Source organism: Mytilus galloprovincialis, chromosome 6 (assembly GCF_965363235.1).
Source record: "Mytilus galloprovincialis chromosome 6, xbMytGall1.hap1.1, whole genome shotgun sequence".
Classification (NCBI taxonomy): Eukaryota; Metazoa; Mollusca; class Bivalvia; order Mytilida; family Mytilidae; genus Mytilus; species Mytilus galloprovincialis.
The window spans coordinates 95,344,516-95,356,864 of NC_134843.1; the positions used below are offsets into that span (position 1 = coordinate 95,344,516).

General features: G+C 31.5%; 1 protein-coding gene across 6 annotated transcripts in view; it reads left to right on the forward strand.

Moving 5' to 3' along the window:
* The first annotated feature begins 819 nt into the window (after positions 1-819).
* The window catches only part of LOC143080801 (b(0,+)-type amino acid transporter 1-like), a 37,601-nt gene continuing 26,071 nt past the window's right edge, over positions 820-12,349 (forward strand). Inside the window, exons 1-2 of one of the 6 annotated variants that reach the window (XM_076256847.1) lie at positions 820-935; positions 3,213-3,276. In XM_076256847.1, coding sequence (XP_076112962.1) covers positions 3,225-3,276 — 52 coding nt within the window. In that variant the 5' untranslated portion in view covers positions 820-935; positions 3,213-3,224. Of the gene's footprint in view, positions 936-3,212; positions 3,277-3,400; positions 3,415-6,476; positions 6,543-9,686; positions 9,765-12,349 lie in introns of those variants that run through there. The other 5 variants (XM_076256842.1, XM_076256845.1, XM_076256844.1 and 2 more) reach the window with 5 other exon arrangements.

Consider the following 12,349-nt stretch of genomic DNA (forward strand, 5'->3'; position numbering starts at 1 on the left):
ACCGAAAGTCATGCGATTAGAACTTTACCTTGACCGTGTACTACAAACATCACAATCATGAGTACTTTATCCTCGGAATATCTAGGTGTTGATAACATTTTTCTACTGTGTATCTAAAAAAAGAAATATACTTATCTTTAAACAGAAATATTTATATCAAGAGACGGATCCAGTCATTTTAAAAAGGGGGGATCCCAACCCAGAGTAAATGGGGTGTGTGTTCCAGCTAAATGCTCCAATTCAAATGCATTGATCGGCCAAAAAGGGGGGTTCCACACCCCCCCCCCCCCTGGATCCGCCAATGATATCCCTAAAGTACGTGAAGGTTATATGACTATATAAAGAATACAAAAGTTTTTTTAAATCACTTGTCAGATGTCTTCTGCATTTTACTGTAGACATTTTAACGATGTAAAATGTAACATGTAAAGAGCAATGATACTGTTATTGATCAGAAAAAAGTTATTTTAGATATTTTATTAAAAGTTCTTTGAAACTGTATTGAAAGCGGTATATCGACAAGGTCCAAATGTTTATATGAAAAAAATCTCAATTTCTTTTAAAAAGAATCATTTTATAAACCTGTCGAAATTTCTTTCAAAAAGAATCATTTTATAAACCTATCGACTTGATTATATCTTTATACGCGTTATCCCCTGGGTTCTATGTATAGCCCTACCATATAACCACGTAGTTGAATAGGGGAAAATAATAACAATAGACTCAAAGTTATGTCTTGGTCATGTGGACCACGTGCATGAATTCACTATTTCAAGACTATAAACAGTTTTGAATTTTGATCCAGTACAAACTGGTGTTCTTCCGAGTATTACCAGTTATACAAAAACAAATAATTGTTATAAATAGAAAAAAATCAATTTTGGCCATAGTGTAAATGCAAGTAGAGATGGATAAAAATCAAAAACAAAGATAAGGTTAGTATACAGTTCAATAAGATACGTATATAGTAATAAAAACAAATTGTTTGCATAATTCAGGATATTAGTTTTCTTTTTTAAAATGTGTCACATTTAACATGCCGTTGAACTTTTTAAGGTTGTTATACGATACGATGGAAGATCGACCTGTTAGTATTAGGTCTCTTGGTTGAACCAACGGTATACGAAATTATGAAAACACGTTGTGCAATTCCGACCATCCATAACTATACCAAGATAACTCTTGTCTTTTACCATGGTGTAAAATTAAAAAAAGTTCTTATGGTGATCTTTTATGAAACATTTTTAAAATCCTGATCTGCTGTGCTGAAAACCTTATCATCTGAATTATATAATAGTAAGCAAAAGCTGTATTCGTTTCTAGATTGAATTAAGAAATAAAGATATAAAATAAGGTGAACATGTGAAGTCACTTAATTACTTTATATTTATTTTATTTGATCAATGATTCAAATTGGATCAGACACATGTTTTGCCTAATTGGTTAATCCATATATAACGAATAAATACTAACATATTATATGTAAATCCATTTGATAAATAACTACAATAGGCACAGTTATCACAAAGGAGGTGTAAGAGTGAAGGCCGTGAAAGTTAAGAGGTTGGATGCAGGAAGTATTCTAAAGATGCACTATTTAAAGACTGTTGTTTATCTAAAGCTTAGAAAATGCAAAATCATAAGCTCTCATTTCCATATCATAAGATTTAACTTTACTACTAATCCCCATGAGCTTTTTAATCAATAACAAAATTGTAAACAATGCATATTGACCTATAATGGTTTTATTTTTTTAAATTGTTATTTGGATGGAGAGTTGTCTCATTGGCACTGATACCACATCATCCTAAATCTAATAACAACATTTATAGCATCATAACTGGACAGATTGCTGAAACTAGATTTATAACCACTGACAGCTAAAAATTAAATTCTAATGGACAATTTTGGGGATAGTTTGGTTTTGTATGTAAACAAAATGGTTTACGAATATTATTATCGCAAACTACTGTTGCCTTTGTTTGATTGTACATGTATAACCGTTAAAGTATAGACGCAGGCATTGGATAAGAACATAATTATACTCTTACTTTTCCTTAACTATAAGTTCTGTTTTGAAACCAGCATTTGTTATCCGTTTGATGTGTTTCATCTTTTGATTTTGCCATCTGATTAGGGACTCTCCGTTTTGAATTTTTCGCGGGGTTCAGCATTTTTGTGATTTTACATTGTGTTCATTTAAACGCTGAACAGATATCTTTGTCGGCATTTTGTATTTGTTGTATTCACAGTCCGACCGTCTTTCGTAGTAGATATTTTATCTCGACAATAGATTTTTACATGTCATGAGTAATACGATGGTATCCATAGTGAGTGATAACTGTAACATTAGTGCCATGCTAGACAAAAGAAATCTACCAATCTGCTATTATGTGAAGCAGGATCATAAAAGTTTGATCACCGTATTACTATGTGATTCGAGCGAATACATTTATAAGTGTTTATTTCATTTATATAAGGGACATACGTGTCATCTGTGGAACTGAAACTGATACCGACTTATTTTGTTATAAAAAAAATTCCGCGGCTTTTCAGGTTGATAGTTTTTACATTATCTTCTCGTCAAATCAAGCTTGTTATATGTCTATTGTAATATTGAATGGTTGTAATCGAGTTGAATTGGTTCAAGAAAACAAAAACACCGTTAATATATATATATATATATATATATATATATATATATATATATATATATATATATATATATATGGTCTTTTTTATTGCAGTTTTTTTTCCTTCGTTGCATTTTTATAAGAAATAATGTGCAAAACTCGAGGGAAATAGTGTTTTGTTTTAAGATGATATTAGAATATTTCCCAAAAAGACATATGATGCGAAAATGTCAAAATGTGATAGAGTTCTGCGGATGAACTCTGGGGCGCGTTACTGAATAGGGATTAAAAGAAACAAGTATCCGAGCTAAATAACACTGTGTTATTGATCATTTACTAAAAAGTTAAAAACTGATACTTTAATAGAATAACCCCATTATAATATTCATCTCACTGATACACAGAAATCATTAATTTATGTTAATGTTAAACAAAAATCAGTATTAAATGCAAACAAAAAATGTATACGAATATAAGAATTATCATTATACAAAACAGAATAAAGTGCATAATGGATATTACTGTTTTAACAAATAAATAGATTTCCAACATATAATATTTCAAATTTCTTGATTTTAGGAATAGTCAATTATGGTAGGCATGCGATATGATCATGCATTTTGTGATAGGTATAGTGGTATAAGTAAGTAAATTATTAATTATACACGGTGATAGGTATAGTGGTATAAGTAAGTAAATTATTAATTATACACGGTGATAGGTATAGTGGTATAAGTAAGTGAACTATTAATTATACACGGTGATAGGTATAGTGGTATAAGTAAGTGAATTATTAATTATACACGGTGATAGGTATAGTGGTATAAATAAGTAAATTATTAATTATACACGTGTAAATATTTACAGATGGTTTGGATATGATTTATGATAATCTATGATAATACGTATACCAGAAAAACATATAGCAACCAAATGATAATCTATGATACATGTACCATAAAAACATATAACAACCAAATTATCCAATGGAAAATATCATATTATTCTTCTGACTTTTCATTAAGATTTGTCTTCTTCAGACTTGATACTATAATGCATTAAAAAAATCATTAAAAATACAAGGCTTACAATTTTGTGCTGTAGAAGGGAAGGAAGATCCTGCCCCAAACGTGGCACCCTTCTTGTTGCTCATGTTAGTACAAACCAGATAACAAATCTAATTCGGTAAATCACATTTTATGAAAAGGGTAAAGGATTGTAGTTACGATAATAGGAACATATCCGCTATCATTTGTAAAAAGAATATTCCATAACGGTCAACCAAATCGTGATTGCGTCCGTAGAATTTACGAAGGTATGAGTGCAACATCACCATTTGGAACTCTTGGTGTAAAAGACCTAATTTTTAAATATATGATAAGTTTTATTTGACTTTTGACCTAGTTTTGTGGAATGTGTTGATCGTATTAAAGGCTTATATGTATACGTATGTCACATTTTTTTACACAATCAATCATTCACAGCAGTATTACTAGATGAATACCAAAGACATTGAACCGCTATGATAAGGTCATGACCGTTTTAATGCAAAAGTAATACACCATAAAGAAAACAAATAATACAGAAATTATTTAAAAATTGATAAATGTCGTTGAATGATTTCTAGGTTTAAACGTTAAATTACGTCTCTAGAATTGTGCATATGATCATGATGACATCAGCGATCTATGTGTGCGTTTTAATTTCCCATACAAGGTTCTCTGGCTAGATTATACTTATTTCTGCGTAAACAAACTTTATATACATTGATATTTATGACATATGCTGTGCTACATTTTATGACGGTTGGTTGTTGTTCATGTTGCTTGAAGATCTTACAATTATATGATCAATGCAATTAAAAAAAATCAATACAATAATATAAACCTTAAAGGTCTAATAAAATGAATAGTCAACTTCTCGTTCATAATTAATATAAGAATACAAGCTTCGGTTGTCAACACGTCAAAGTTGAAAAACCTAATAAATAGAGGTGAGTTAACGAAAAATATGCCATCTTTTACGAAATGGAAAACAATCTTTCATTTAAATGTATTAACTCGCTGCATGTGTTTGAACCTATCCTAAGTCAGGAACCTGATGTCCTTTGTTGATGTGGTTCATACGTGTTTCTCGTTTCTCGCTTCTCTTTTATACAGATTAGACCGTTGGGTTTCCTGTTTGAACGGTTTCACATTTTGATGCTCTTTATAGCTTGCTGTTTTGTATGAGCCAAGGCTCCATGTGAAAGACCATACTTTGACCTATAATGGTTTTCTATTACAAATTGTTACCTAGATTGAGAGTTGTCTCATTGACACTCATACCACATCTTCTTATATGTATGTACGGTTGATTGCTTGAAAGATTTTTCTATTGTACAATAATTGAAATTCAAAGAAAATCAATATAATAACATAGGCGTTATAGATCTGATAAACGTGTAATTATCAACTTCTCGTTCATAATTTATACAAAAATAAATGCTTCGATTGTAAACACATCAAACTAAAAACAAAACCTACAAAAATAAACTGAGTTGAGTTCAACGAAAAAATAGGTCATCTTTTATGGAATTGAAAAAGAAATCCCAAAAGATTGCCTTGAGTAAATTCGAGTACATTATAAAAAACCTTTCATTTAAATTAATAAAATGCGATAAACATTTACCAGAGAACGTGAATTTAAGCTATGGATCACAATATTGAACAAATACTTTTGTTTACATCTAATTGAAAAAATAACAATTAAAGATTTTGATTAACAATCAAATAAGGGGAGAGGTACACAGGAGGAGTTAAAAGGCCTGTTTGGATTGTATTTTACTTAGACAATAAACGATCACTTATATTTATTAAATACTCAGTGAAACAGATGATATGTCTATATACGATCTTGGAGAATACATTTATTTAAAGCTAATTAGTATTTATTTTTCTCAACTAAATTTACTTTTTTTTACTTTCAACTAGAAATGAGATGACAATGAGGGTTGGTTGATGACAAAAAATTACGACTAAAGGTTTGATGATTTCGGCTTCCAAATTGTAAACTGTCCATTTCTATAAAGCGACATTCCAACAGCGTCCATATAATTATAAAGTATACATCCTCTACTTGACGATATTCTAGAGCTTCCACTGCCTATCATGATTACCTTGATAGTGTTGTGCTGCTCATATGGTGCCAATAAGATCAATAGTTCTAAGTGCTGAACTCTAAATTTACAGACACCATTACGAATTGGTTGACTGTTATGGAATATATGTTGCACAGATAACGACAGATATGTTCTTATTGTCCTTAACATGCTCCTGTCCTCTTTTCCCCGAATGTGATCTACCCAATTATCATCAGGTTTGTACTTATTAACATGCTCCTGTCCTCTTTTCCCCGAATGTGATCTACCGAATTATAATTAGGTTTGGACTTATTTACATGCTCCTGTCCTCTTTCCCCCGAATGTGATCTACCGAATTATCATCAGGTTTGGACTTATTTACATGCTCCTGTCCTCTTTTCCCCGAATGTGATCTACCGAATTATCATCTGGTTTGTACTTATTTACATGCTCCTGTCCTCTTTTCCCCGAATGTGATCTACCGAATTATCATCTGGTTTGTACTTATTAACATGCTCCTGTCCTCTTTTCCCCGAATGTGATCTACCGAATTATCATCTGGTTTGTACTTATTTACATGCTCCTGTCCTCTTTTCCCCGAATGTGATCTACCGAATTATCATCTGGTTTGTACTTATTAACATGCTCCTGTCCTCTTTCCCCCGAATGTGATCTACCGAATTATCATCAGGTTTGTACTTACATGAGCAACACGACGGGTGTCTAATGTGAAGCAGGATCTGCTTATTATAACGTAGCCCATGAGACCGACCCCGGTTTTTGATGTGGTATGTATGTTCAGTTTTTAGTTTTCTATGTTGAATTTTATATTTTGCTGCTTGTCTTTTTGTCATTTCGGTTTTTTAGTTCTATTGCGTTGTAAGTTATTTTCGATTTATGAGTCTGAATTCCCTTTGTTATCTTTCGCATATTTTTTAGAAGTATTTTAGCTTTTAATTTAAGTTAAAAGAAATTCGAAGACCGAGTAGTCTTAATTCTTTTTAATTTTTTTAAATTTGTTATTTGCTTTGAACTACCCTTCAGCATCTGCAAGTACTATAAGAACTGTGTCTTTGTGTTTTTGTAATGATTTTGTGCTTTGAACCGATCTGAGACCTTTTCAATTGTTTTTTATACTTTGTTCTGATGTTCTACTGTTACACTGCAGTCCCAGGTTAGGGGAGGGGGGTTGTCGCAAGAAAACATGCTCAACACCCCACATTCTCTTTTAGCCTGCCCCAAATCAAAGATTGTTGTCTGTAGTTGTAAACGAATTTGTATTTCTTTTATTGGTTTGTAAATGAATCAAGCCATTAATGTCCCTGTTTGAAAAAATTAACGTTTTTCAGTTTGGGGGCTTTTAAAGCTGACTATGCGGTATGGATTTTTCTCATTATTGAAAGCCGTGTGGTCACCTATAGTTGTTAATCTTTGCGTTGTTTGGTCTCATTCATCATTGGCAATCAAACGACATCTTCTTATTTTGATAAGCAAACTAATTATAAGTAAGAAAATCATTGTTGGCCTTGACATAAGTTAAGTGAATGTACATGTGAAGCTATAAATGACAATTGAAGGTTATTTGCAAACTACATTATATAATCAAAGTACTGAAGTAATGAACATACATATATATAGTAGTGATACAAATCAATATACTATGGTTTATATTATATTAATATTTGTATATTACAGGTACATGTATATAAAATTTTCAACCATTTGTATATCATTCTATTCTACTAGTTATTAATATTAAAGTGCAAGTGCATGGTGGCATACTTCTATAATAATTCCATTTTTCTGATAGATTGGATTTGAGTAGGCATTCATATTTTCCCGAAAAACGTGAGAGAAAGAACCAATAACAATGCATGTAACTGTATACAATCTGCACCTCCTTTATATGAGATTGTTATCGTTCTTGAAATATTTTTCCACATGCGTTAACACAATTTTTCTGTACGTCTGCATAGATATTGATAATTGTTACTTACATACATATAGAACATTTCAATATTATTAAATTATGTTCTAAACAAAAATATTTGATGAGTATTCGTTGAAGAAATGAATTTATAGCAACTCGATGATGGCGGCGTATTTATCATGTTTATAGATCCGTTAAAAACCCAAAACTAATTTGCATAATGGAAATTTAGGCGAAAGCAATACACCGGAATGCCCTCAACGGTCATCTGCTGTAAAAATCATACATTAAAATAAATTTGATTCTTTTTTTTAAAGCGAATTGGATAGATAACTGATGAACTTCAAGATAACTTATAATTTGCCACTTTTATTTGATCATTAAATCTTATTGTCATCTCAATAGTGTTAATATACTTTTCAATTTCAAGAGACCATAAAATGATATAACAAGAACTACTTTACATAAGCCCTACATTTGCTGGATATGTATTATTTTGTTGCGTATAGTCTTACGGTAATGTAGAATACGTAATAAAATATACGAGCATGTAGCTCATTGTAAAGTCATACTTGAAGTTGTAATTACATTCTGTTTGTGTAATTCATTTATCTATATAAAAATTTTGGCGGAATTTTGTATATATAAATGTTAAGATATTTAAAATAAAGGTAGATAAGGCTTGATAATTATATGGAATAATCAGTCCTTGTCAAATATCTAGGGTTGATATTGAAAATTATTATCTGTTTCCCTTTCTGCTATATCGTCTTACTTAAAGTAATCGTTCTACATATAGACTTATCTGCTTCCCTTTCTGCTATATCGTCTTACTTAAAGTAATCGTTCTACTTATAGACTTATCTGTTTCCCTTTCTGCTATATCGTCTTAATTAAGTAATCGTTCTGCATATAGACTTGACATATTTGGTAAACTTTAAATGTATACCTTAAAAAAGAATAATGAAATAGCCTTGACATACTTAGTGCGCATGTACTTGTAAAACTATACACGACATTTAGAGGCTATTAACGAATAACAACTATGTGAAACTAAGACATGAAATAGATAAGATTACTTTTGTTACCGTGTTGAAGAACCTCAAGAATTTTGTTCCTTCATAGTAAAATGTTGGTGTGAAAGGAAGATAATGAAGTATTTTTAAAAATCTTTCGAGTACTATAACATTTTGTTATTTACTGACAACAGCAGTGGCCTTGTTCTTAGTGGTCCAATCAGACGTCAAGGAACTCTCTATTAGCAGATCGAGATGAAACTGGTTTACGTAGAATTAAGTGTTTTAATTGTGTATATGTTCAAAATACAACAGTAAACTAATAAACAAATTCCCCCTCTGTCGTATCAATTTACCATAATTTTTGTTTATACAGATATATAACGAAAGGTTAAAAAAAGTGTTTCTGTATTAAATAATTCCTCAAGATATGATGTCATGGAATAGAAATACCCTGAGTGAATTAGATATTCTAGGGTAAAATTGAAATGAATCTTTCGATTTGGTCGCTTCACAATTTATCGAATGATGTATTATTCAAGTTACAAACTGAGAATTCTTTTATATGACTTGCAAAAATAAATTTAATAGTCATAAAACTTTTTAAATATGAATATATATTACAACATTTGGAAAATGGAAAATCGATAATTATATAAAGAATGATCAAAAAAGGCTAAAACACATTTTAAATGCACTTATGAGATTCCGTTTTCTGTCCAACGGTGTGTAGAAATACCATAGCGACATAACCTCATTTTTATATAGATGCGCAAATGCGATTTTTCTCAGTCTTCTGATATTTAATAAGCATAAAATAAAGTATTTGCGGTCTACTTACTGACTGGTTTGTGGGAGCATTGCCGACAGTCCATAACGGAATTTGGGTCAACGTTTGCTAATATGTATGCTAATGTCAAAATGTATACCTCATTAATTTTTAAACTGTAAGTCAATACGACAATGTACTATACGATCGATATATAAATCACTCACCATGTCTTTAACACAAGTCATTTAAATGTAGTCTGCCATATTTGGAAGGTAACAAGCTGCCATATTTGGTATGTATAAAATGTATACCTTATAAGAGATATATAATTTTGATTTGAAAAAGAACGAGACAATCGATGATTATTTTAAATTGTTTTCATTTCCTATCAATAAAATGATAATTGGCTTTAACTTACCTGTAAAATATAACAGTTTCAGCGTATTATATTTCAAATGTGTTATTATGTAAGTTGCACATAAGCAAACTGTCAATTTATAACATGTAAATAGAAAAGATCTCTTTGTGTGAGCACCAGAAAACAAAGCACCGAAATAAGAGTACTCGTAGTTACTGAAAACTAGTTCAAATCCACGATTTAGTATCATAAGTGTTCATAACTGTACATATCAAGCAATATATGTTCAGTTATGTTTTATTTTGTCCAAAAAAAAAAAAAACAACAAAAAACGAATGCTTGTTCCCTTGTCACCATTTTACGGTGTAGTTTTGGCGTTAATATTGATTCACTTATAGGGTCTTTGCATCGGAATTTAACACATTTATTTAAAAAATAGTTGTTGGCATGACACGGGTTATGTTCTTCTCATAGATGTGATGATGGTATGATACTAAACCCCTAACATAAAGGATTGAACCTGATAATCATATGATGAAGACATAATATTTCATCCAGTTTAATTGAAGTCTAGAGCTGACATGTCAGTTAACTGCTAGTAGTCTGTTGATATTTATGTATTATTGTCCTTTTGTTTATTTTCTTTGGTTACATCTTCTGACATCAGACTCGGACTTCGCCTGAACTGAATTTTATTGTGCATATTGTTATGCGTTTACTTTTCTACATTGTCTAGAGGTATAGGGGAGGGTTGAGATCTCATAAACATGTTTAACCCCGCCTCATTTTTGCGCCTGTCAAAAGTCAGGAGCCTCTGGCCTTTGTAAGTCTTGTTTTATTCTTAATTTTAGTTTCTTGTGTATAATTTGGAATTTAGAATGGCGTTCATTATCACTGAACTAGTATATATATTTGTTTGGGGACCAGCTGAAGGACGCCTCCGGGTGCGAAATTTCTCACTGCATTAAAGACCTGTTGGTGACCTTCTGCTGTTGTCTGTTCTATGGTCATGTTGTTGTCTCTTTGACACATTCCCCATTTTCATTCTCCAATTTACACATTCATGTATTTGGTTTTGATGTTATATTGTTATATTTTTTTCTTTAAAAATGTCCTGTACCAAGTCAGGAAAATGGCCATTGTTATATCATAGTTCGTTTCTGTGTGTGTAACATTTTTACGTTGTGTTTCCGTTGTGTCGTTTGTTTTCTCCTATTTTTCAGTGTGAATTCACATTACTATAAGACGTGTCACGGTACTTTTCTATCCCAAATTCATGTATTTGGTTTTGATGTTATATTAGTTATTCTCATCGGATGTTGTCTAATGCTTAGTCCGTTGCTGTGTGTGTTACATTTTAATGTTGTGTCGTTGTTCTCCTCTAATATTTAATGCATTTCCCTCAGTTTTAGTTTGTTACCCCGATTTTGGTTTTTGTCCATAGATTTATGAGTTTTGAACAGCGGTATACTACTGTTGCCTTTATTTTCACATATGTGCAACTACTTGGAAACAACCATAAACCGTCACAGCCAAGTGTAATCAATCAGGAACAACCTTTAACCGTCACACCTAAGTACAAGTACTCTAGAACAAACATAATCCCGCTGCAAATGTTTGCACCTGTCCTAAGTCAGGAATTTGATGTACAGTAGTTGTCGTTTGTTTATGTAATATATACGTGTTTCTCGTTTCTCGTTTTGTTTATATAGATTAGACCGTTGGTTTTCCCGTTTGAATGGTTTTATACTAGTAATTTTGGGGCCCTTTATAGCTTGTTGTTCGGTGTGAGCCAAGGCTCCGTGTTGAAGGTCGTACTTTAACCTATAATGGTTTACTTTTTAAATTGTTATTTGGATGGAGAATTGTCTCATTGGCACTCACACCACATCTTCCTTTATCTATAAACCGACACACATAAGTGCAACTATTTGGGAACAACCATAAACCGGCACACCGACGTGAAAATACTCGGAAATAACCACAAACCGGCACACAAGTACAAATATGCCCCAAAACACAAGAATGTCTTGTAGAAAATAGAATCTAATTCAGAACTGACATGATCGTTCTTATATCAATTTTATTGTATTCTTGTTTACGTAAATTTAGAATAGAATTTTAGCAGTAACATGTGTAACGTATAAGTAAAATTGGACCTTTTTATTTCTTGTTAGTTGTTCAAAACACTGAAATTCAAATTGGATTGAGTGTATTAGATGTTTCGAAACAATTACCCGCCCCCTTTATTCTACACAACCACCCGCACAGCAAAGTGTATTCTTTTTTTACTCTGTTAATTCACGGTAATGTTGATTTTAGTTAATTCATGCGCTGTTAATTCATGCGCTGTTAACAAACACTTGAAACAAGGAATGTGTTTTTTTAATTTGATAGATGCTTTTTGTGATTTTTGTATATGTTTGTTGATCTTGAGATTGTAACACAGTGATGACTGCTGTAACCATATTTTTGACTATTTTAACGATTATGTCTGTTTTGTTCACGCATCGTCGAAA